Below are 25,316 nucleotides of genomic sequence, written 5' to 3'. Positions count from 1 at the left end.
CATACGCGAAGCTCGGCTCCCACCTTCGTAGCGAAAACACGTTTTGGCCTCAAGACTATGCCACAGCTGGTTCCGCAAGTGGACCCCCACAATGCGCGCAGCCTGTTACAAGGAGCTGATGCAAATCAAGTGGCGCCTAGGAAATAGTATAGCTTGCTTGTGCCTCTTCTCCTTTACAGGACTGGCTTACAATACTTGTCAAAAGGCCAGACGTTAAGGAAAGAAGGTGAGGAACACTAACTCTACATTTCTCGTCTTGTTGGGGTGATAGGTGAGAAAAGAGCGACACATCTGTCGCCAAAGAAAACTGCTTGGACGTTTCACTCCATGAAAGTGCTAGCTACATTATGATTCACACATATCAAGATGGTTTTGTCCATGCCTAGAAAAAGGACGATAAGTACTCGGTGGATTCACGTAAACGGCCATGCAATCAGAAACTCCGCTTTTCGGCACTCACCGAATAAGTTTTCAAGCATTGACTCGGTGCCGACTGTTTCCGGGTAGGCCAACATAAACCTCAGCTCCAAGGCCTTCTCGTAGATCATGCATAACAATTTGCCATTGATCCACTCGGTTTGCTTCAGCTTGTTCACCAAGGCTTTAATCATATTCGCAGTCAGCTGCTTGACGGAAGTGAGCGCAGAGGGCGTCAGATCTGTAGAACAGAAGGCACGTTCAGGTAATGACAGATATGTCCAGCATCACGAGAAATAATTGAGAAGCAGGGAGAAGCATGGAACCTTCATTTCCGTTTGTCTACTGATCTCTAGGGGTGCTCAGTTTATTAGTCGATTTAACATTTATTACAAGTAATAAAAATAATACTCATAATTCTAAGGGCGGCTGGAAAGATCCAAATCACTGCATAGTTAAAATAATGAAGATGCCTAAATTGTAATAAACAATGTTCGACGCAACATTAGCGACTATGCAGTTCGGCTCGAGGAGTTTGATCAGCCTAAGAGCTGGAAACCGGAGAGCAGGTGTGGCTTTTGAAGATTTGTACCACTGTTTAGCCGAAAATAAAAACCGCAAGAAAGGAAAAAGTGAGAAAAACACACATTACAGCCTTGATGATACCATAACCCCATTATAAAGTCTTGACCGACCTTATAGGCTAATTCAAAAGCAATAAGGCGTTATCCTTAATGTCCGGTTGTGGAGACACCATATATCAATCACGCCAGTTACGTCTGCAGCTGCGGCACTGCCGTCTGTGATAACAATGAAAAATGAAACACAATGGAACGCCCAATTGAAAAATCAACTTTCACCTTGCGTTGACCCAGCATCAACGCGCAACCTTGCCCGACCTTCGTCCAAGTGAGGTCAACAAGGTTCGGCAGATGTTGGGATTTGTTATCAGAATTATCCCGGCCAATCGTCATCAGCCGAGATGATTGCAAGATCGCAGGTCAACCTTGAAGATCATGTCCATCCTAGCAGCTCAAAACATTGCCTGAATGGTGTTAAACGTTAGTCTTTACAACTATGCAAACAAAACATGCACGCTCTGACTATATTGGGAAGCGAATACACTGACCCGCCTATTTTCTACGTGGAATGCTTCAAGAAAAACTGCTGCTTTTGAGCTATGACTTTTGCCCAAAGTGTTTGCTCCATTAAAGCCAAATACATACTTGCATGTAATAAATGTTTACCCAGTTTGCTAGCTTATTCTTTTTATATATGGGTCCGATATAGCACTTTCTGCAAGACAAGATGATCATATACCCCACTTCCAAGGCACATCTAAAATAGCCTTCTTCCCGTTGCTTTTTGCAACCATGCTCACCTGCAAGACATACGCGATGACGCAGTTTAGCCAACTTGTTTCGCGCAGGTCTAAGTGCCGACAGACTGCCTACAAACCGGCCTTCTTTCTCATTCCCAATCGACACGCTTGCGCCTCACTTGCTCTTCTTCCCCACATAAACATCTTTCCACTGAGGGAAGGGAAAATTCCAGAATTCTGCCAAAGTGTCAAAGTCCGTGGAAGGCGGCCAGTGGGCATAACAATGTCACGGAATGCGTCCCACAGCAACGGCAGCACACTGAAGTGCAGTGAGGCGCAGCCATTGAGCGCAAGGCGCCATTTATCGCCATTTATCGCCACAAGCGTCCAGCTTGCCCGGCAGAATCGGCAGGTCCCGGCGTTCTAATGCGGTGGCCATGCCGACGTACTCAGATGCCACATTTACGCAGTGCTCACACCAGTGCGCGAAGTTGATGAGAATGTAGTGCGTGTTGTTGAAAAGCTTGTGGAAGTTGCATGGGTTCAGGTTGACGATGACTCCGATGCTCGCAATTTCCACCTCGGTCCACGTGGAAGTCGTGTCGGGCTTGAACCTTCGCTTCCTAGGCTTGTACTCATCTTCCTTTTTTCTATTCTTGCTCGACGAAGGTTCTTTATCCTGTGTCTCGACCTTCAAGGTCTCGTGTCTCTGCTCACCCTCTCCGCTGCTGCCCTCCATAGCCTTTGACTTGTTATTGGTCTCTCAATCAACGCCTTTCCTTTTCGTGGGCTCCTTCAGCTCAGGCATAAGGTTTCAATTGAATACGCTCACAGCTGGTTCCTTCATTGAGCACCAGGTATATGTCATTGCATGGAACATTAAATTAAATTGGTTCACAGGAAGGGAAAGGCGCCGTAACTGTCACACTTGCTCTGTGGACACCCGAACCGCGCCGTAAGGGAAGGGAGGAAGGTGGGAATGAAAGTGGAAAGAGAGAAAGAGGAGCCGTAGTGGAGGGCTACGGAGTAATTTCGACCACCTGGGGATCTTTAACGTGCGCTGACATCGCACAGCACACGGACACCACTTCGTTTCGCCTCCAATGAAACGCATGGAACATTCCCCTGCAGCTACGAGGCCGCAAAAACCAAAACCGCAATCCCAGTATTCAACTTAAGCATCTCATGTGTTCTCTCAGTGAGCTGCGGCAGACGCTTCACATTCGCAGCGGAAGACCCATTCTCCTATTGGAGGTGGTCTCTCATACCATGCTGTAGCAGCTGCTACTGCTTGAGCTCTACTTGCAGCTCTTGCTCAAAGCACACGAGCCACTCCGTGTGGGCCAGACCACCATCCACCTTGACGGCAAGTAACAAACGCTTCAGCAGCTCCCGTTTTTTGTGCTTACACTCAGCCAACAGCCATTCTTCCGGGCCATGAATTTCTTTAGCATGCCTGGCCTTGGGTGCCTTCAGCTTCGTGCTCAACTATTGGCTTGGGCTTCGGCTTCTCGTTCCCATGCCCACGTAGCCTTCCACTTCCCAGTTCTTGGTGCAGAGTTCGTCATTCTCGGCCCGTTCTTCGTACAACGCGCGACGCAGCTGCTCGACAGCAGCCTCATGTGCCTGGATAAGCTGCAGCTTATTTTGGATTAGATGGATAAGATGAAGCCGCATGTGCTTGTTCAAGTCGCTGCTTGGCCCCTTCGACTTTCGCCTTCTTGCATGATAGCTCACTAACCTCATGCCTCTGGGTCTCAAAGGCCTCGGTAAGACGGGCACGTAACTCCACGGGAGGTGACTTCTCTTCACAGTGCCGCTCCAAAGTGTCCAGACTACACCTGTGCTTCGCCCATCTGCCTCCAGCTCCACCTGATGCGCCTTGCTCAGTTCCTTAACTTTGACCTTCGATGTATAGCGTCAGTATTATGGTCTTCGGGGTTCAGCCGCTGCCTCGACTGTGTGCACACTATCTCGACGGTTTCGGCCTGCCCTTGGGTCTGCGCCAGGTGATGCTCCACCTCCTGCCGTTCGCGCTCCATGGTCTCCCGGTGCGAGTGCTCCAGTTCCTTCTCTCGCGAACTCACCCATTTATACACCGGGGCTCATACCCGCTGTCTCTTCACCTCCAGCTGGTGCACCCACCACTGCAGCTGTGCCGGCTGCTCCTCATCAAGCTTCTGCTGGGCCTTGAAGATCTGTTGCTCAAACTTGCTTAGTTGCTCGTTCAACTCCTACATCAACTCCTTCACCTTAGTGGCTTGCGAGAGGCAGCGCTGATGCTCAGCCTACAGATAGCCCTCCCGTTCGGTCAGGTGCCGCAAAAGTGGGCCTCTATCGAGGTCCCGCTTGCGGCACTTGCCAGCCACCTCGACGGCGAGGCTCAAAGCGGCAGGTATCAAATTTGGGCTCCCAAGTCGGACATGGCGCTGGACCTCGGTAATGAGAATCACGTCAACAAAGGCCTCAGTGGCGACCATGGCCATGGCGTTCTGTGGCGATTCCAGCAGCGACAGCCGGGTGCGCTATGGAAGCTGAGGGAAGCTTTCCCAGATTGCTGCCGCCGAGCACACAGACGCTGGTATCGGGTTGCGGAGCTCTACCATCGATCTCATTTGGCGCACAGTGCTCTGCGGGAATGAGCAGCGTCCCCTCGCTGCCACCAAAATATTGCGGTGCAGGATGGCGCTTAAGGACAAACACAGGCACCAGCGAAGACAAGACGTGGACCGAACGGACATCTTTTTTCTCATCCCCTATTCACACGCTTACCCCGCGCTTGCTGTTCTTCCCCACCGTAACAATATACACTACCCCAAGGGACATCTAAAACTGCTTCTTAATGTTTCTTGTTTACGACAGCGCTCACCCCCACCACAAATGTGGGGGCTCGGTTTAGTCAACCGTATTTGGCAGATAGAAACCAATTGGCACGTTGGCCCTGCTGGCTACCTTTATGAAGTTATGAGACACCTTATACCCTCTTTGATTTGACTTTCCCATGTTCAGACACAGCCGCCTTTTGACGGGATACATACTTCTTGAAGAGGGTTTCAGCAACTGCCGTGAGACACGAGCAAGGGAAGCAAGTGGTAAAAGCCTATGTACCTGATAGTGAAAACAATGAATCATTCACCGTGGCCCCGACTTTCGAAGCATCAATTCCAAGCAGTTAAGTATAATTGCTCTTTTAAGTCTTGCTGTGGGACGAGTCATAGGATTTGAGTTCCCTTTGTAGGGTAAAGTTACACCACGCGGGTCAGAGCCAAGTATTGCTTGAGTCTTGGCCGCCCGTTATGTGCATGCGCGAGAGCCGCCGAGTTCGAAGCGACCAACCAGACGTCTCATGCCTAATGGTCATTTAATTGATACTGAAAAATAAATTTTAAAGCTTGTGTTTCACATGGAAACCGAACATCCATCATCACTTTATCCCCAGCCCAGCGCTTTACCATTGCCCTACGCCCTAGATCGTGTAACGTTCTTCATAATTTCCCTTGTCAACAGTGAGAATAATAGCGGAATTCCTCTGTGACAGATACGGCGCCTTTCCATTCCTGTAGACGAATTTTAGAACGCCGGTGAAATTTAATGCGTTTAATGAAATGCTGCTGGTGCTCGACAAGTGGCACGCGATGTACAGTCATGACAAGACGCTTTCCCAGAGCGGCCGTGAAAGAGGCCCGGAACAATGGATCTGCACAGAGCGAGAAGAACGCCTTGCGAAAAGACGTCGTCAAGAAGCCCAACGATAAACAACAGCAGCAGCCAGAGGAAAGTAACGAGAATGACGAGAAGGATGAAGAAAGTGATTTCAAGAGTGGCCGGTTCACTGAGCACACCAGAAACCTCAGTGAAAATGCAAACTCAGCACCAAGCATATCTGTAACTTTACACTATGTATATCCATCAGTAGCAGAGTTAAGCCAGTGCCAAATTTTTCGAATGCTGGAAGTACACACAACAAGCTTTCCCCTTAGATACCCTCAGCTTAAGGTCTAAAAAACAAATCGCTTCATTTTCCGGGAGGGTAATAGAGAACGAAAGACAGGGTTATTTCTATTCAAATTAAACTTGCCACTAAAGTTGCCCAGTTGATCTGCTCCTCGCACCCTGTTGCATATTTATTGAAAATCGTTTAGGTTTACGACGGCAAAATTATAACAAAAATAAAGGCATGGTCAAGTTCTTATTAAAAACTTCGCTCTGTCACCTTTGTGAAAATATTGTGCAAAATTAAGTCGCAGGGAATATACATTCTGCTTGGCTAAACCGTGGGCAGCCCACCACAGTGCTACATTGGGCCATGTTTGACTGCCTAGCATTGGGCACCGAATAATTATCTACCATTGTGCCGAGCTGTGGCTGCCTCAAAGTACTGGGTCAACCTCGCGGATAAACAGCCACGGCCACACTTTGGGCCATGGTTGCCAGCCGATTACTGCGTACAAATTCATTCCTTAGTATTTGTCATCAGCTGGCTGAAAATATTTGACCAACTGTTAACCTACTGAGTGACAGCCTACAAGGGCCCAGGCCCTAATATGGGCCATGCTTGGCTGCCGACCACAACGTACCAAATATTTCCTTAGTATTTGTCGTCAGCTGGTTAAAAGTACTTGGCTAACTTTTAACCTGTGTAACTGACAGCCGACCATGGCCCATTATGAGCCTTCATTGGCTACCCACAGTACCGGCTGCCGAGATTTTCCGAGTATTTTATCGATGGTCGGTCGTCAATTCAAGTTGGGCCAGTATATTAACCTTTTCTTTCCTAGACTTTGGTTGCATATGCTATAAAAATGAACCTTTCTTTTGTCACCAACACCTGCTCCGTCGCCTTTGCAGTATATAAACGCCAAATAGAGCGATTTTTATATTACATTTCGCGTGACGCTCTACTACTGTTCTATAGAATTGATACGTGGATAACACTGGATATGATTTATTGATATGAAGTGCATGAATTTGACAAACAAGAAGACTGCAAGGAACCCGGATATAACGCAGCGTCCACGTCGGTTTCCCTCTTCGTCCTCATACCAATTTGACCGCTTCATTTCAAAGAATCTATCACTGTCTCCGATCTCGAAGGCTTATATTGCTATGTGGTATTTCAGTAAGTAGTGTTTATCGTTCTGACATTAGAGAATATTTAAAAACAGAACGAAGAAATACACCATAAAATTATGGCGACTTCTTACATATGTCAATATCTCTAAATCTCTCAGAAATTTCACTTCTTATTTTGCACGAGTTCTTTGATTGCACATTTAAGTATTCTTTCTTAATAAGGCTGGCTACTTGCAAGCTCCACACAAATTATCAATGTGGTTAAAAACAGTGGGCATAAAGAGAATGCTAATTAAATAAATACATAATGGTATAAACAAGTGCATATGGCTGAAAAATAAAGACTGAAAAAATATTGATTTTGTCTGACAATGAGCAAGACAAAACCACACTTACCAGGTGCAGCTAGGCCTCCGCAAGACCTTTGAGAATTAGGGTGGCGAATCTGCGTCTTTTCTCAGTAACATGACCACAATTTGAAGTGCCAAACGGGAAGAAGCTTTCCCTTCACTCGTCTGGCCTGATAGGGATCATTTCGCGTCGTTGCTCCACAATCTGCCACTTTTTAGGCGCTAGCAGTATCGTTATTTTCCATCAGCAGCTTACTATTTCGCCTTATTTCGGTGTCAACTGAGGTGAGAGGTCATTGGGTTGAGGCGTGTAAAGCATTTTACGTGACTGACTATGTATACACGATCATACTGCTTAACATAAAAACGCAACCAATAAAAAGTAAAATAACATAATTAGTCAAGCTGCCGCAATATTCGCTTTTTGGTGCGCCATTTATACGTTCTTTACAGCTGTATGAAGCATTAGAATACGCTTGTTATACTTACACGAGCTGACGTAGCGCTGAGAGACAGCCAAAGGCATCACATCGACGACGATTTCGTAGCAGAAACGCAGTACGCTGTCTGGGTCCCCGTGAAAACTTTTCGTAGCTTCCTCATACATATATTCGCCGGAGGCAAGCGGGAGAAGCCGATGAACAAGGCTCCAAGCGATGAGTAGCCGAGAGTCACTGCGCGCCATCCGCCTCTCGTCCAGCAGCAGCACCACAAGTGCCACTGAGTTGTCTGGCATATCAACTCTATTGAGCCCTGTGATTTTCTTGGATGTGGCCATTTCGATCAGGCGCACCCAGTCGTCTGGAACAGATGTGTTGATAGTCTTTTATTCGTAATATGAGCGGGGAGATTTTCCTTAGCGCAATAGAAGAAATACCTTTCAGAAATGTATGCAGTCGTCATTCATATCTAGATCGGCAAACAGGACGTCGAGGAAATGTACTCTGTCAATGATGCGCGATACAGCGGTGAATCAGTAGTGAGGGCGCTCGACTACTTAGCGCGGAGAATTTGGCTGAATCGCGACCGTGGCTTGGTTGGAAGTGAAGAGCAGGCGTATGCGTAATGTGTGACACTCTTGAATGGTACATACGCCCTGGAGCTCATAATTATTCGAATAGCACTGCTTGCGTCCCTTATAGCCGGAGACCCTTGGTAAATAATTTATAAACCAGACGAAGCTAAGCCAAGCCAAAATAATAATTCAAACCAATCTGAATGAATTCAGACCCGTGCAACATGAATAACGTTCAAGCGCACAGTGATAACTGTCAAATCTGTGTGAGCGCAAGAGGGGCAAAAAGTCGGCTAACATCTAGAGACTCTCCCGTGTTTGTATAATATTAGAAAATGTGCATAATCTAGCTTAAATACACGGATATTCTTATTTGTGATAAGATATATTTGTTTTGTTCCTGGAATGACACTGTGATAGTTATTCAGGCTGTTGAATTTCTAATTGCATGCCGACGGCAGATGGGAGTTACAAATACCTTGCAGAATTACACACAGCGGCCTTTCCGTGTTTATAAGAGGCATCGACACATTACACACACTTCTATATAATTGATTTTGTTCACTTACGGCAGCCACAGCTAACCCTCCGTTTACACTCATGGACGCATGGCTTCTCCAGGTGCAGTGCCTTCGCAGTTGCCACCCAGCCGCTTCGATGAGACAATCAACGAAACCTGAGCAGTACGATTCGATGGAAGACGACCATTTTTCGGAGAGGTGCGTAGACAAGGCACTAGGGGCAATCCTTTACAATTGCTCGAGTTTCTATGTTCCCCTCTCTTGCAAAAGTTGCAATAACCTGTAGTCTCTACCCAGCAACTGAGCTGAGAAGTTTCTCGCTCACAGGCTTCTCAAGGGGTTCCCGTGCCTAAAAGTTAACAGTCGTCATAACTCCTTGCGAAAATGGCCACTCTGTTGTGATGAACAGACCAATACAGCCGGGCAAGTTGTGATTAAAAAACTAATTATTCATGTTTTGGAAGGGAATGTAGTTTTCTCGCTCTCAATTGTTTGACCCTATTTTTTAGGTACGTCGCGTGGCTAACGCCCCCCGTTGAAAGCTCAGTGGACAAAGCATAAACTGAAGTTGTGGATTGGTATTGTATATAGTTTTTGTAATGATTTGGTAGGCTCTACGGCAAGGTTTGCCACACTGCGGCTTTTCGTCGGTCCAAGTGGGCTTTGGAATCTAACCTCGAATCTAACGCACACTGTCGGGTACGTTACACTGAAGGAGACTGTTGCGCGCGCGCCCCTCTATGCGTTTGTCCTTTTGTAGGCGTGTGGAGAGAGAGAGAGAGAGAGAGAACGGTATGAGAACAATGGTGCCTACAGGCAATGGTGACCCTCGATTGCACGTTCATCTTTGCCTAGCCATTCTTGGTCAAGATTGTGTCTTGCAATAATGTTACAGCCTTGAATAAAACACTTTCCCGCCCTCCCTCCCATTCACCGATAGAATGGCTGAAAGGGTCGGATACGAGCTAACTAGGCCCCGTTTTCAAACGATTACAGAAAACCACAGCACTTTCAGCGCGTCCTGGTAGCGTGTAGCTCACGAAACTTCAATGCGCATTCGTCGATACAGGTGGACCGCAGGCCAAGATGGCTTCCTGTCAGTATTTCAAACCTATCTTCATACTAGAAAAATAAATGAAAACAAGATGCTCTTCAAACAGGTTTCTTGAAGCGTCATCTACGGAAACCCCGCAACACGTCAGACTACAAGCATGTATTGCACTCATAACAATTAACGGCATTATACACAACTCCTTTGGGATCCCCATTAAGATATCTAAAAAAATCAATTGAATATGTTGAAAACAGGGCCACAGGATTCATTCCCTCCTCATATTCATGTGACGTAAGCATGTCATCTATAAGATTACAGTCAGGTTTACCTAATACTCCAACTCGTAGCAGCATTGCCATTGTCTTGTTTCAAAGAATTTTTATTTGCCACTAAACCAAGAACCATACGATTGCGCACTCCCGTCAGGCAGATCACATCGAATCGGTAATCCGCTACAAGATCAACGTCCACGTGCCCACAATACTGGCTTTGACAGTTCGCTTTTGCGCTCAAACAGCAGCTGACTTAAACAGCCTTCCTCGACATATCACTACCATAACACGTTCAGCAACATTTACGAGTGCTCTATAAACCTCCATTTTATAAACCTCTTTAAGGAAAATAAAGTGTAATTTCAGTAATAAAAAAGCAAAACGAGAAAAGTTGAGCTGCATGACCCCCTCGCTGACTGTAGCTTCGTCCAGATCCCGATATATTGCTTCTAAGCGCAAGTTGGGCACAATTAGTAGCTTTAAACAATTTGATATGTTTCTTTACAATTACAGGCGATACCTCTAATTAATGAGGTAATACTTGGGCGTGCAGTGAGCTTTACAGAAGTCAGTGTAGAGTGACCAAGAACTCACCTTCTGACGCGTATCCTTCTGTGAGGCTTCCTAGTTTGCCAACAGATCCAGAGAGAGGCTGGAAAATCTCCTGACGGAGAGATCTAATGAATCTCATCACTGTTGTGAAAGGGAAAGAAGCAATGTGTTAAGGAACTTTGTGCAATCAAAGAGAGTGGTGCAGCAGCACTTCTGAAACGTTCGGTCACACGTATGAACAGATTGAAAACCCAGATTTTTCAAGCTGTGGTATTAATTTATGGATAATGTCCTCCACCTTGGCGAGTCGTTGGCATATTTTCGTAATTTTTTTCTGAGTCATCTGAATGTAACCGCGGGAAAAGAATTGCCTTTCTTTGGAGGATATGGAAGTGGACTAAAACCTGGTGCAGTGAAACTTTGGCTTCAAAATGTGTGCCCAGCAGCGGTAGGGGATTGATTAAGATGCCCAACTACTGTTTCATTGTACCCGGATATGAACGCGAGCGCTGGCAGCTGCATTTCAATGGAGGCGCAACAGAGAGGTGCCTGTGTGCTGTTCTACATCGAAACACGTTAAATATTCTCGAACGGAAGAAATTGCTCCGTAGACGGCAATACTGCAGCTTTCTGTCTTTTGTACTTTCACCGGCCACTTCCCTTCCAGCGCAGTGCAGATCATCGCAAAAACGTCCGAGATCAGTGCGACACCCACAATGAGGGAATGCGTAAGCATTCTGTAGAAGAAACACGAAAGAAGAGGAGGCTTCCAGCTTGTGACGTCACGCTATGACGTAGCACCCCATGATAGTTGGGTGGCACGGGACTCCTATTTGACGTGGACATTACCTTTTTTGGGTATTGCGACGTCTGATTCACTTAATTGGCTATAAATACCTGACAAATTACTCCGCATGCAACACATATTTCTGCAACGAAATGCGTCAGTTTCTATTTTGTGTAACCATTCGTTTTCTTACCTTTCCGTTCTAACCAAATCCTGCCGACAAACTTCTGGTGGCACAACCTTGAAAGCAACCTTAAAATCTGACATGTACTGCTCGTTCGGATCCACCCAGCGACAAGCTAGACAGGGCTGACGCGGTGGCCCCATGCGCCCATGTACCCCAACCCGGAACAATACCACAGACTCTATCCTGGTACATACCCTAAAAATATATGCAAGGTCTGCCACACTGATATAGCCACTTTAACTCGCATGCTCTAGAATTCTAAGAAAAACTCGCACGGTGCTAACTCCGGAGCCCTCCCGCCGCGGTTGACCACTGCCTTGCTCAGCCCCAGACCCAAGGCCCTGTCGGCGAAAGCTCTGCAGGCCAAAACTCGCACGGTGCTAACTCCGGAGCCCTCCCGCCGCGGTTGACCACTGCCTTGCTCAGCCCCAGACCCAAGGCCCTGTCGGCGAAAGCTCTGCAGGACCATAAATAAAGTTGTTCCCAACCAACTGCTTGTTCCCGTTCATATACCTTTAAAATAGGCAAAACGCTCATTCAAGGGTGGTATTATTGCGAATATCGTGGCTACTCACAACTTTCGCTCGTATCATTAGATTCAAGCCATTCTTATACCCTAGGAAATTTTGCCCGTATTATCATCTCTACAGAGATGTAGGAGCGTACCCACCGACCAGCTCTGCACGAATGATGTCCTTGACGATTGCAGTTGCGTTCATCTGCGGGTCGTAAGCAGACAAGTAATCCGCGTAGAACGATTGCAACCTCCGTCCGCTAAACTTTTTCCGTGAGTTCTTCATCCAGCTCTCGTCTTCTTCATTTATCTTCATCTGTAGCAGTTAAAAAATCCCAAATCAACCGCATAATACGAGAATTTGCTTCTTTTTCATATACGCATACCCGTAAAATAAATATTGAATTAAAATCACACGTTGCAGTAACGTTGGTGACATTAGTATCTTCTGCCTCAAAGGTGGAAGCTTACTGGCTAGCAGTCCGAGCGCGGAAGAAAAATGTGCCAATGGCATCATAACACCAGGCAGAAACGAAGAGCCCGAAATCACCGCAGTGTCTACTGCGGAAAATAGCGTAGTTCTTTTATGCCACACCGGAGCTGTGTAAAATGGAATTACCAAATTCGTGTATAGGTTTCATGTATGCTCAGCATCAATTGCCAGCTTAGCAATGACGCTTTGATGGCGCATTTTAGTCACAGTAATGTGTCGTATGATGGGGCGTTATTTCTGAGATTGAAGGATGCGGACTCACGTATATCTGGCTGACCGAAACACTTTCTTACTTATTGAGTACTGCCCTCAGGGTAATAGCGAAGCGATTTGTGGTTGATCAAGGCCTGGAGAGAAAACACTTTCGACAAACATTCGCACCTCACGGAAATGGACAGTGGCCGGCTGCACAAATCAGCAAATAATAGACTCATTTTCAGTATCTTTCGTAGTAAATTAGTAGAGAATAAATTTAGGGCCGAATAAAAAATAAGACAGTTTGTGTCACCTTGATTAATATTGTTACGAACGGAGAGAAGAGGGCAGTGGCGCGGGCCGGAGCGCGCGCGCTAGGCCCGCTCACAGATTCATTAAACGTCATCTCACGACCATCGAGCATCTTCTCTCTGTCCTCTGTTCTTCTGTTGTTATCACTTGCCGCCACGTAACATTTGGTTGGAGGTGCGGCCTTGCAGCATCGGCGCTATCTGTAAGCCAGGACCATCGACCGAGGGCCCAGGGACATTGCCCAGCAGCTTCACCCCAGCTCTTCCAGCCCAGACCAGACCAACTACCACCGCCCAGCCCCAAGCCCGGACCTGAAGACAAGAAGAGACAGACCAATCAGAACCGAGACAAAGGACCCGAAAGACCAGAATGACCCGAAGAAACCGATGGACACGAAAACGCAACCCCCGCCCAAGCTGCCCGACGTGACCTCGAGCCATCGATCCCATGGACTCTGGTGACGGATGGTTGATAGCTCCAGGGGAGGCGGATCACCCGTGCATCAGACATCGTACCGGCAAGCCATTCTATTTTTACTTCTTCCTCTTCTTCAAGCATCCAGACACGCCCATCATCATGCCATGGAATCATCATCGGTAAACTTTCTCGTCTACGATCGGGACGATAGCTCGGTGGCTCCGGGTCATATTACGGACAAAGGAGGAAGAAGAGGGCAGTGGCGCGGGCAGGAGCACGCGCGCTAGGCCTGCACACAGATTCATTAAACGTCGTCTCACGACCGTCGAGCATCTTCTCTCTGTCCTCTGTTCTCCTGTTGTCATCGCTTGTCGCTACGTAACAATATGTATATGTAGTATTTATGCCCTATTTTGAGAAGAAACTTTGTTTTTATGTTGGCAGTGAAGACATAGCCATATACAAAAAACATGTAGCTTCCGAACCTTAGTGGCCATTCACCATTAAATCGTCCTACACTCATATATGTTCACGTCAAACGCTAATAGGAATCATCAAATTAGAATTTGTTTTTTTAGTAACTACTCACTACCAACAGCCTGAACGCAGGCCCACAGAGCAGAAAAGTTGCACTTTTTTTGCGGTTGTTTGCTGTGCTTATACGGATTGTAATGGGTAACTATACTCTGATTACAGGCACGAAGTGACAGGACAGCCCCATTATTTTCTTTGTTTCAAAGTCTATGGTGCGCTTCTGTTCACACCAGTGCGTATGTAATGACAATGGCAGCTCGAGCATATATATAGCTTTTAATTACCCCTTTTATATTGCGAGACAATTCATAGGCACCAAAGAAGTGCATACTAAGGCCAGTCACCTATGAAGCGCAGCTTCCCAATTAGTATGATTACGAAGCTTTGCGTCGGGCGTCATTTTAAACCTTCCTTCTCTTGTATCTACTGCTTCAGCCTCGCAGTCTTATATTGAGGTAGATCATAAATCTAAAGAATATACAGGACTTCCGACAGGAAATGTACTCTTAAACATCCCGTCTTTAGACTGATGATTAGGATTTGAACACTCGCACAGTCACTTGCACTTGGCTTCGCGCGGAAAGGTAGAGGTTTAGAATCAACAATATACCCACTCCAGAGGGCTGATAGCGGTGACGTCTGCCCATTGTCCCGAAAATAGTATCATAGGCATAGTTTGCGTTATGCAACGTGCCAGCAGCGGTGAAATGTAACACTGAACCCGTTAGAACATTTAGTGAACCCTAAGAGCGTCCTGCGACAGACATTTTATGGCAATGCATCAGTAGTAAATGAAGGCTTAGCCGCTGGGGGATGACGGTTGAATGCCCGTGGGTATGAAATGCCACTTCATGCAACATTTCTAGAAAAAATTGACGGCTCAACAGGTTTATGAAGATCAAACATCAGAAGCGCGTTGTTCGTAGTTTTAGCACTTTCTCACACTTTTTTGGCATACCATTTTTCGCCTGAGGATAAATAAACCGAACTCCTTACAGTAAGATAGTGGTTAACAAGCAGCACATAGTTTATCGTTTTATCTAACACGCAAAAATGTTATTTAAGTGACTAGAGCTTCAAAACACCAACCAGTATTCAAAGCGCTGCGAGAGCTGTTTGATTGTGCAGCTTTCCTTCTGTTCACGAGGCTGTAAAAAGAGAATACTTACCGTTATAACGTGCTCCATAGAAGCATCCAGTGTGCTGCTGAACCTTACAAAGGTAGGAAAGCCGTACACGAAACTTAGGTAGACCAACCAGTGCAGGATGTCGAAGTCGTGGTTGGGGTCAAGATTCGAAATATCAAGGCAGAGTTCGTTCAAAAAGTTCTTCATTGCACCCCTCTGCACCGGAGGCAGCAAAGAAAAAATGGCAAAAGGTAAGATGAGGTCTTATTTTTCAGACTTGAATTATCAGGTGCGAGCGTAAAGATCAGTGCAAATCATTGTTACATTCACGTTAGTTTTTTACTCAGACCACGTTTTTCGTTCGCACGAAGTTATTCCTCCTTGATTTCATGCCACAAAGTCTAGAACGATACCTGAAGTTCTACAAGTATGTACAGAGTAGAGCTTGTCATGCGGTCGCAGTGTTGGGTCTGCAGCCTTTCTTCGTTTGAGCGCAATATGCTACAATTTTTGATGCTCTCTTCTTAAAGAAAACAATTGAGAAATTCATAAACGGCCCAGCTGTGATCTTTTGCGGTGCTGAATCCTAGCTGTTGTGCATGATAATAACTCTGCTCTATTGAAATACTAAAGAGGAAGAATAAAGGCTCATAATGCTTGGTATATATTTTTATTAAGCCCAGTAACGTGTTGTCTTTCAGCTCCTGTAGAAGGACGACAGCTACTGCAGATGTGTTAGATGACATATTCGATTTTTAAACATTGCCATGTTCTTCATGTGTTCTATGTTTTGTGAGTTCCGTAGCTTTGATCAAAGTGGAATTCTTGTTTAAAATGATGCCAGCGTCATCTGGGTATCGACCAGTAAGTCAATTTTGGCTTAGCGCACCAGCTCTTGTAATCTGGGCATCATAATAGAGCCTAACAAAACTACTTAGCGCCTATTTTGTTCTCTTACCTAACTTTCGTGGAGTAAAAAATTACTCGTCTTATTCTCTGTCATGAAATCGGCGCACGTTTTAATTAAATCAGTGAGGGCGCGAAAGAGGCCCGCGGGGCGTCTGCGTAGAGCATTGCAGCACATTGGAGAAATGTCTCTTCACTGCGCGAGGGGACACCGTAGCCTTCCACGCATCGACGTCACCCTCCTTCTCATCACTGGGCGGCGACTGTGACTGACCCGCACGGAAGGTACTCGTCATCTCGAGAACTTTATACAGCGCCTAACCAATGACGGCGCGCGACTGGGCGGGAGGACGAATAAAAGGGTGAAGTTACGTGTATTTGCGCGCTGGCTTGACGCCTTGTAACCGACAGATGCGGCGAGCAATATTTATTGAGGTCGCGTTGGTTGTGGTAGCCGGCCAGCGTTAGAGGCAGTGTTGCGGCGTGCTAGCAAGTGCTGCTGCCTGTCTCCTGGAATCAACCCGCTGTTCGATGAGCCTGAGACTTCTGCGTGGGAGTGGGGCTCGTCTTACAGGACCGCCACGTCGTGACAATCCAGATGTCGGTCTTCGGCAGTTCCTGGTAGTAAACAATTTGGTGTTTGCGTGTTTGAACTGCTGAATTGTTTAAAGTTGCAAAGACTGTGTGCTTTGTGAGATCCTCTTTAGTTGCTTGCTTTCCATTGCCTTTCGATGAATATTATCGTTGTGTTTTAAGCGTTAGTGTCAATTTCTCTATATCGTCTCTTGATGTGTAGTTTTTCGCCTTGATACTTATGCCTCTAACCTTTACCATGACCATAAACGGTGAAATCTGGGCACCAAACGGTCACCCCTTCTTCCACTAGAGATAGTTGACTTCAGGCTCAGCTTGCCACGCAAGCTGAGTGCATCTCCTCTGAGACCAGAGCTGTTACCCCACTCACTCTAAGGGTGTCCGGGAGTCCGCGTACCATTAGTGGCGCATCGTTATTAAGACTATTGTTAATAACGAGCGACAATTATTCTGTCATCAGCGACAGAATAATTAGTGCAATGAGGCTCAGAGGACGAGTTGGAAGAGTTTACGAAGCGGTCGTAAAGAGTGTAGTTGCAGAGCTCTAGCGAGAGGTGGCGCTGCGCGGAAGCCGTTAGGCGAGGTTCGATGACCATACTTTAAGCTACACCTTAACAGTCCAAGCTTCAGACGTGCATCTAAAGAAGCAGATTGAGGCTTGCACCCAAATGGGGTTGTCCAGAGCCGAACTACGGAAATGGGCTACACAGAAAGAAAAAGAGGTAAAGAAGATGGGGGAGGGCTCGAAAAAAGCCGAGGAAGAAAGAGCATAAAAGCAACTGGAAAGGACTCGAAAAGCTGAGGAAGAAAAAGAGAGCAGAAAAGAAGCGAGAGGTAAAATTTCAGCGGGAAACGGAATTGTGTATTCTGAAACTTCAGCTCCAATGTTCAGGTAAAAGCAACAGTTAACATGAAGCGCACAGCCCCAGTGAAGGATATAGCGGCTTGCGGATAGACGCAAGCAAGTTGCTTCCGAAATACGTCGACAAAAGAGACGATCTCACCTGGAGGCCCAGCATGTCCTGGTAGAGAGCTCGGGCAGCGGTGGCGGCCAATGATGTCCCGGAATAGGGTCTTCCACTCAGCTTCACAACCAAACGCACCTCAATTCCCAAATCAAATCATCTTAAATAAATGTTTTTTCCTCCTCTTCGGCGCATACCTCACGCGCTCCGAAAGATTCGCCAAAAGCACAGATTGAACAAACGGTGAATGTGGTACTTTCTTGAACAGATGCCTTAGAGGCGAAGCACAAAGCGTGTTCGGAACATTTTCTTCTGAGGGTGAAGCCAGCTATAGTAAGACGGAAGCTGCCTTACTTAAAAGATTTCGATTCACTGTACTGACGGGCTCTGCGAAAGTATCAGGACTGGAAAGCCCATCGATGGCGAAACCGCAACGCAGTATGTGGCGCGATTGAGTCATTACTTTGACCGCTAAATGGAACTGTCAAACATAAAAGTGAGGTATGTGAGGAGAAACTATCCTAACCAATGACATATCATTTTTTAATATTTTGGGCAGCGTCACAATACTATATGTGATCTAAGTCTGACACTTTATTGAAAAGAAAGGAAAGTTAATACATTTGATGAAATGATCGATCCCTCGACCAGTATTTGAAAGCCCAGGAAAAGGAAATTAAATAACAAATATTGCCGATTTCAATAGGTAATCAAGTACGAAGTAGGTGCGTAGTACCGCTTATTCCCGTTACACCTGTCATGCTTTATTACACACATCTACGATTTACACTCTCTTCAATATCTTCCCTCAGCTCGCGCAAGAGGTGGCCAGCAGTCACAAAGATAAACAGCTCCGACGGTTGCACTTCAAAAACACACAACACACATACCTAAGGCCGAAACATTCCGATGGCTGCCCTGGGTCGGTTGCGCGCGGGCGGCGGTTTCAAAGGGACGTCTATCCAGGCGTCTTCCCGAGAAGATACCCAGAGCAGCTTCCTCTGCCACGCTTTCTCCACAGCCCGTGTTTCGCCGCGATTTATGGCCGCCGCGCCCTTTCCCCTCAAACCGAGAGACAGAGCAGTTAGCGCCGAACCCACAACCACTGCGCTAACGCTGTGATGTTTGACTGCTCTGGTTTGCCTCCTGCACGGCACGGTCGAAGAACGACTATTCCGAGAATCGGAAGGGACCAAACCGACGGCGTCGCCTAATTCCATGTGTTCCTATACCACTTCCGAAGATCTGCGCGACCGTCATAAACAAACTCGCGTCAAGCTGCCACTTGACCTTGGCAGCCCCTTCGGAATGGACCCGCGATGAACACTTCGTTTTGGGAGAAGCCCACAAACTTAAATGTCGATTTATGGACCTGTGGCTTTCCGGTTCTGCCTTCGTAACTGTGGTACCTCAGCACGTCGAGCACGGCGAGCCTGCGCCGCAGTGCCAGATGACACGGCTTCATCCATTGCGACGCGAAGTAAACGCACACACGCTTGGTCAACGATGCATGCCAGCGCCGGCCGCCCCGTCCGCAACTGACAGGTCCCTCTCTCAATGTCTTACTCCATGCAGTCTCTCCGCCCCCTTAGAGTTAAGTCGCTTGATGCCGGCGTCGCCACTTTCCCTCCTTCCTCTTCAAGTTCACGGAGAGACTGATGGACAAAGAGAGAGAGAGTGGCTTCTAGAACAGCTCTGCGGCCGCTCCACCTCAATGCTGAGCCTCGAGACGCGCACGTAGCCACCTTCTCTTTCTTCACTTCAAGTTCACGGAGAGAGAAAGTGAGCGGCTTCGGACAGACATCGGTGAAATTCGTGATTGCGGCTAGTAGTGCTACGCACCAAAAATGTCATTTCTGAAAACCCTCGATGGCCCGAAACCCAGCAGGTACAAACTAGTCTTAGGTCACCCCCAAAATGCTACCTCTGCAACTGACTAGAAAAATATGTACCTAACTGCCAAAAACGCACAACTAATAATCCATCCGTGTGTTTGAAATGCGGAAGGAAGGACCACAAAGTGATGCCATGTCGCGACGCCGAAAAGGCAGCTAGCTCCCAATGCTACATGCGCTAAGGCTCTGTCAGGGTAGGAATGCCACCTTGAGGAAGAGGATGCTATTGGCTTTGCGGAGCTCAAGAATGGCATGAACGTCCACGTGGTGCAGCTAGAGCCTGGAGGAGGAGGACGCTGCAAAATTGGCGGAATTGACGGAAGGCAAGAAAGTTCTTGTTATAAGCGCCGTAGTACTACTGCGCAGCCTGGATCGGCGAATAATTGGATGCTGGTTTCAAGGTGAAAGCTAGGAGGCCAATCAGTTTCCGTGCTGCGAGATACAGGTGCAGAGCTGTTATCTGAAACGAAGCTTGGTTAAGGATGGTGACTTGACCGGTAAAAAATGCCCTGAGAGGCCAATTTACGACTGGATTCAGCTGCCACCACAGGATAAATTTGATGTGTAGATTAAACAACTACTGTGGAAAACTGACAGAACTCAGCACGGAAAGCCCTATCTATGATCTGGTCTTAGGCAACATCAATGGGGCAAAAGTTCCTGAGAACACAGACCAAACTCCTACGCCTGTGCGTTGCAAGAAAAGGGGAAGACGGGGAAATCAAGGCACTGAGAGCTCGGAGGTAGGACCACGAGAAAGAAATAAGGAAACAAACACCCTAGGAGGAAGCTCAATGGAAAGGAATGGCGCACAAAAATGAGTCAAGATTGCCTAGGCAGCATTTTGTGCAGGTAGCAGAAGTGCTTCTTCTGCTCATGAGAATATTTTTGTTGGGAATATTTTTAGCAAGACCTCCATTGCCCACAGTCCCTATTTCGCCGTGCCGGTCCGTGCCTGTCTGGTGCCTGTCCGTACCTGTCTGAAGGGCGGAGAAATTAGAAGTGATGGGTGGCGGTAGCTGGTAGGTGACATGACCGAGCACTAACACGACGTAGGGCTTCCTGACAATATGTTTGGCACGAACTGCCAACTCAGGTACCTCTTTTCATTAGGGAGGGTGATACCAAAATCAGACTGCCAAGGCCCTTGAATTTCCGTTATCCCTAAGCCAAGCAGGCACGTTCAAACAGCTCAGTTAAAACGGGACTTTATATGTTGGCTGGTGGTTTACGCGAAGGTGGGAGTGAAAACAGAGAGAAAGAGGTGCAGTAGTAGAGTGCTTCGGACAACCGCGCGATAGAGGCCTTCGCCTTTTCGCACGTTAGTGGCCAAAAGTGCCCCCTATGGTATAACTAAAACTGAAACCATAGAGTAAACTGCTATGTTTAAAAGCCAAGTCTTTTCTTTCCAGACGAACCTAGCGTAGTTATGAAGGTAGCTCTCGCGTAACGCCAGGTTTAACCACAAGATAAACCACAGAAACGCCTTCGGCGGAAGGAATACCGGTACCTCGGGAAGAGTACCACTAGAATGGTTCTTATTGCGAGTGTGCGCGTTAATGCAGCTGCCCTCGAATTCGTCGGCCATCCTGGTTGAAGGCGCATCTCTAGATCACAGTGGTTGTGTGATTTAAAACATGACTCCCAGCCACGCCTAAATGAATGTGCGGTAACCTCAGCTAGCAACGAAGATGAAATGCGGATAATAGAGCCTAGAATTAATACAGATCCACGATAGCAAGAAGTGTTTCGCGCACTAACGCCGTAAACATGTGTGCAACGCCAGCGGAATTGTGAATTCAGTTTAAAACTGGAACCTAAATTTCGTGAATTTTGGAAACGTGGTGTGCTATAATTGTACGCTGCCGCATGATGCGTGTAGTGAGAGTCAGAATGTAATGATCTGCACTTAGCACGTCTTGGATGAGCTAGTGTAACTCTCGTCGTAAGAGAGCGCCACAGTGTTGTCGAATAGCGGCATACGTTGAATGTTTGTGGAGTTCACAGTGCCATGTTTATGGGCGTCATGTCACTGTGTTACATGGTTGAAACTTATTTCTGTTTGTGACGCTCATGCTAGCATGTATGAATGTGCGTTATGTCTGCATTTTCTCCTTTAAGTTTGTGAGCGCATGTATGCACGCGATGTTTATGTGTTTGAAAATATCGTAGGACAATAATATTTAGGGAGGTGCAGAGTCACGAATCGGCGCACGATTTTGATAAGTAAGCGCAGCGCGTTGGAAGCCCACGCAACGTCTGCGTAGCGCATTGAAGAAATGTCTCCTCCCTGCGAGGGAGACCGTAGCCTTGCACGCATAGGCGTCACCCTCCTTGTCATCACTCGGTGGCGACGGTGGCTCATCCGGAAGGAAGGTTCTCGTCATCTCTAGAACTTTCTACACCGCCTAACCAATGACGGCGCGCGGCTGGGCGGGAGGAGGAGAGGACGCTTACATGAGCAAAGTTACGCATATGGGCGCGCCGGCCTTGCCGCGTTTAACAGATAGACACGGCACGCTCTAATTACTGAGGTCGCATCACTTGCGCTAGCCAGCCAGTGTTAGACGCAGTGTTGCTACGTGTGAGCAAGTGCTACTGCTCGGCTTCTGGGCTCAACCCGCCATTCGGCAAGCCTGCGATATCTGCAAGGGAGCGGCGCTCGTCTTACAGGACACCCACACCGCTACTCTAGACGTCAGTCTGCGGCAGCGCCCTGTGACCAATCATGTTTGTTTTACTCTCTCATGAAAGTTTTGTCAAGCCTCTGTGCTTATTGAGATCCTCTTTTGTTGCATGATTTGCCATCTGTGAATCTTGTCTGCGTTTTAAGTGTCAATGGGAAATTGCCTGTAACGTCTCTTGCTCTGTATTCTGTTTGTTTTTGTTTATTTGTGGAGGTCGCCAGTCAGGGGCCACCGCGGGCTCATTTATTTGAGCAGAAGCTGAAGAGGTAGCGGCGGCGCGTATTGCCGTTCCCCGAAAACTGCAGTAAAGAAAATGCCGGGTGCGTCATTCAAAAATAAAACACAACCTTACGTTCTGTTGGAGCATGAAGCGCAGCACGGGAACGGAAATGCACCATTATTAAAATAGCCTTCTGGATTAAAATAACTTACTGTAAAGAGCTTAATGCATCGGTCTTGTCCGTCGCGCCACCTTTGCTACGTTGAATAAGTTAAATTGAATATCGGCGCGGCGTAATTCCTGTAAAAGGGTTTGAAGCGCTCAGAGGAGTCTCTGGACGCAACCGAAAACAGACATTCACTCACTGAAGACAGGTATCGAATACGGGGAAGGTAACTGTATAGTGTAAGCGTTGCCATAGCGTGATATCATGGCTGAGTTGGCGGCTGGTTTTGCTGCTAATAAAATTAAAAACATCGCAATATGCAACCTTAAAGGGAACGTACCCAATGAAATAATTCAGTAATTTATTTGAAAGTTGTGAATGTAAAAAAAAATTAATAACTTGAACGTACAGGAATCGAACGCATGTTTTAGAATCAGGTACGTGGTGTTAATTGTGCAACATAAGCTACGGGAAGTGCGGTCTTTAAATGTTTTGCTATTCGTTTTGATTCAACGCACTAAAGATAGCGTGAAGGACGCAACTGGAACGATCAGAGGATTACTGAAAGCATTTTTATTCTATTTTGTTCCAGCAAAATATTTTATTGCGTATGCATTATAGTTTTTGTACTGCATTGTACACTCAAGAAGAAATGGGCATAGGTAGGACATATAGTCTGAACCGATGGTCGCTTAGTGTAACAAACTGGATTCCAAGGGAAGGAAAGCGTAGCAGGGGGCGGCAGAAAGTTAGCTGGGCGGATGAGGTTAAGAAGTTCGCAGAGTCAAGTGCATGCAGCCACGCACAGGACCTGGCTAATTGGAGGAATATGAGGAAGGCCTTCGCCCTACAGTGGGTGCAGTCAGGCTGATGATGATGATGGTACACTCAACAACACATACAGCTTTACCGACTTCCTTTTTGTTGCGTTTTATGTTTGAGTGATGCACCCGAAACTTCCGTTGCTACAGTTTTCGGGGAATGGTAATAGGCGGCGGCGGCGGCTGCGGCAGGGTCCGGCCCAGGCGAAGGTGCCGAACACTCCGAAGCTCTCGTGCCGGCGCTGCCTCGTCCTCTTCGGCACGTGCCGGGCGCCTCTTCTTCTCATGCGCCAGCGCATGTAGTGGCGCTACAGTGCATGTGGTTGCTCCCGAGCCTGTGGGATCCACTTCGTAGTGTGGCGGACGCTGCCACGCGAGTCGCAAGAGTTACTTCTAACTCTGACCTTTGCTCTGGCACCCCGCCGGGGTGGCGCAGTGGTTACGGCGCTCGACTACTGTTTCCAAGGACGCGGGATTAAATCCCGGCCTTGACGGTCGCTTTTCGGTTGAGGCGAAAAGCAAGGCGGCCATGTGCTGTGCGATGTCAGTGCTCGTTAAAGAACCCCAGGTGGTGAAAATTTCTGGAGTCCTCCACGACAGCGTCTCTCATAGCCTAACCTTGCTCTGGCTTCAACTGGTGAAAACTGGGCACCAAACGGCCAGTTCCTTCTGTCATTACATGCAGTTGAATTCCGCCTTAGCTTAACACACAAGTCGAGGACATCTCATTTGAGACCGTGGCAGCTACCCCCCCCCCTCCACCCCTCTAAGCTTGCAAAGTAATAACACTACAATTATTAACGAGTGACAGTCACTCTGACATCGCAAACTCTAGCAGCACAGCCTAACAAGTGATCCCTATATCGAGTGCGCTTGGAAACGCTTGTGGAAATGTCATTTAGGCTGGTTCATGCACAGAAATGTGATCGCTTAGTGATTCTCCTTCATGACCTATATCCAAAAAGGTAAAATAAAAAGCGCTCTCAAGTTATTCTGTGCCTGCTTGTGTGACCCTGGTCTGCAAAAGCAATGTTATGCTCCCTTGTACAGCATTTTGTCCATGAAAATGACCACGCGCTTTAAAATACTCGCGCATTATGGGGGGCGAAAAGAATGTTAATTTTATAAAACGTGTTCTATATCGTTCTACAGAAGTCTTGTGGTTCACGTGACATAACTTCTTTAACATGAGAAAAAGCAGGTTGAAAAATAATGCGAACTCTTCAAGCAACAAGCCCTGCTTGGTTGGGCGACCAACCGGAGCCATTTCCGACTTCTCACCGGATTTCCCACTGGCATACTAAGTCTGTATAGTTATGTTTTAGTAGGTGCCTTGAATTCAGAATTGGTCGAGCTTAGAGCAAAACGTATAAGCATAAAACATGATTGTCAAGCTCTCGAATGCCGCCTTCCTCCTCATCTAAACGACGCCAGGATCGCTTAAAGCGTGGGTCACAAGACAACACGACCAAGTTTCTTAAAAATTCATAATGCATTAACTCGAAATCTTTACCAAAGTTGATAATATGATTTCTGTGTCAAATTTTTTTGGGTTCCTTCATAGCACTTAGGCCACTAACATTTATTTATGTGTTTATTTATTTGTTTGTTTGATTGCATGTTTGTTCTTTTCTTATGAGGTCTCTGCTACATTGCAAGGGGAGAAGCAAATAAAATCAGTTTACCCAAGAAACTGGAATATAAGTATAAAATGTGAAAATAAAAACATTCGAAACATTATCAAGGCAAACATAACAAAGATATTAGTGTAAACAAGAAAATATTACTTGCCCCGAAGGTTGATGGTTTGCGCAAGCGTAACTATGAGTGCGAGAGAGAAGGTAAAAACAAATGCAGCTATTTTGCACCATAAGGCATTAGTTACATCTTGCAATATGATATCTTCAGTGTCCGATTTAAA

At 46.8% G+C, this 25,316-nt stretch overlaps 1 protein-coding gene across 1 annotated transcript in view; it reads right to left on the bottom strand.

Annotated features, from left to right (window-relative positions):
• The window catches only part of LOC146181089 (neprilysin-3-like), a 36,781-nt gene extending 19,121 nt beyond the window's left edge, over positions 1-17,660 (bottom strand). Inside the window, exons 1-5 of the mRNA XM_084575706.1 lie at positions 17,646-17,660; positions 15,184-15,357; positions 12,220-12,379; positions 7,651-7,962; positions 461-658 (exon numbers count right to left, since the gene is read on the bottom strand). Of these exons, the coding sequence (XP_084431832.1) occupies positions 461-658; positions 7,651-7,962; positions 12,220-12,379; positions 15,184-15,357; positions 17,646-17,660 (859 nt within the window). The remainder of the gene's footprint in view (positions 1-460; positions 659-7,650; positions 7,963-12,219; positions 12,380-15,183; positions 15,358-17,645) is intronic.
• Between the last annotated feature and the right edge of the window lie 7,656 nt (positions 17,661-25,316).

This window comes from Amblyomma maculatum, chromosome 8 (genome assembly GCF_055883805.1).
Source record: "Amblyomma maculatum isolate TAMU_Amacu chromosome 8, ASM5588380v1, whole genome shotgun sequence".
In the NCBI taxonomy this organism is placed as follows: Eukaryota; Metazoa; Arthropoda; class Arachnida; order Ixodida; family Ixodidae; genus Amblyomma; species Amblyomma maculatum.
The sequence above is the reverse complement of the archived record's forward strand: the minus strand, read 5'-3'. Positions and strand labels throughout refer to the sequence as shown.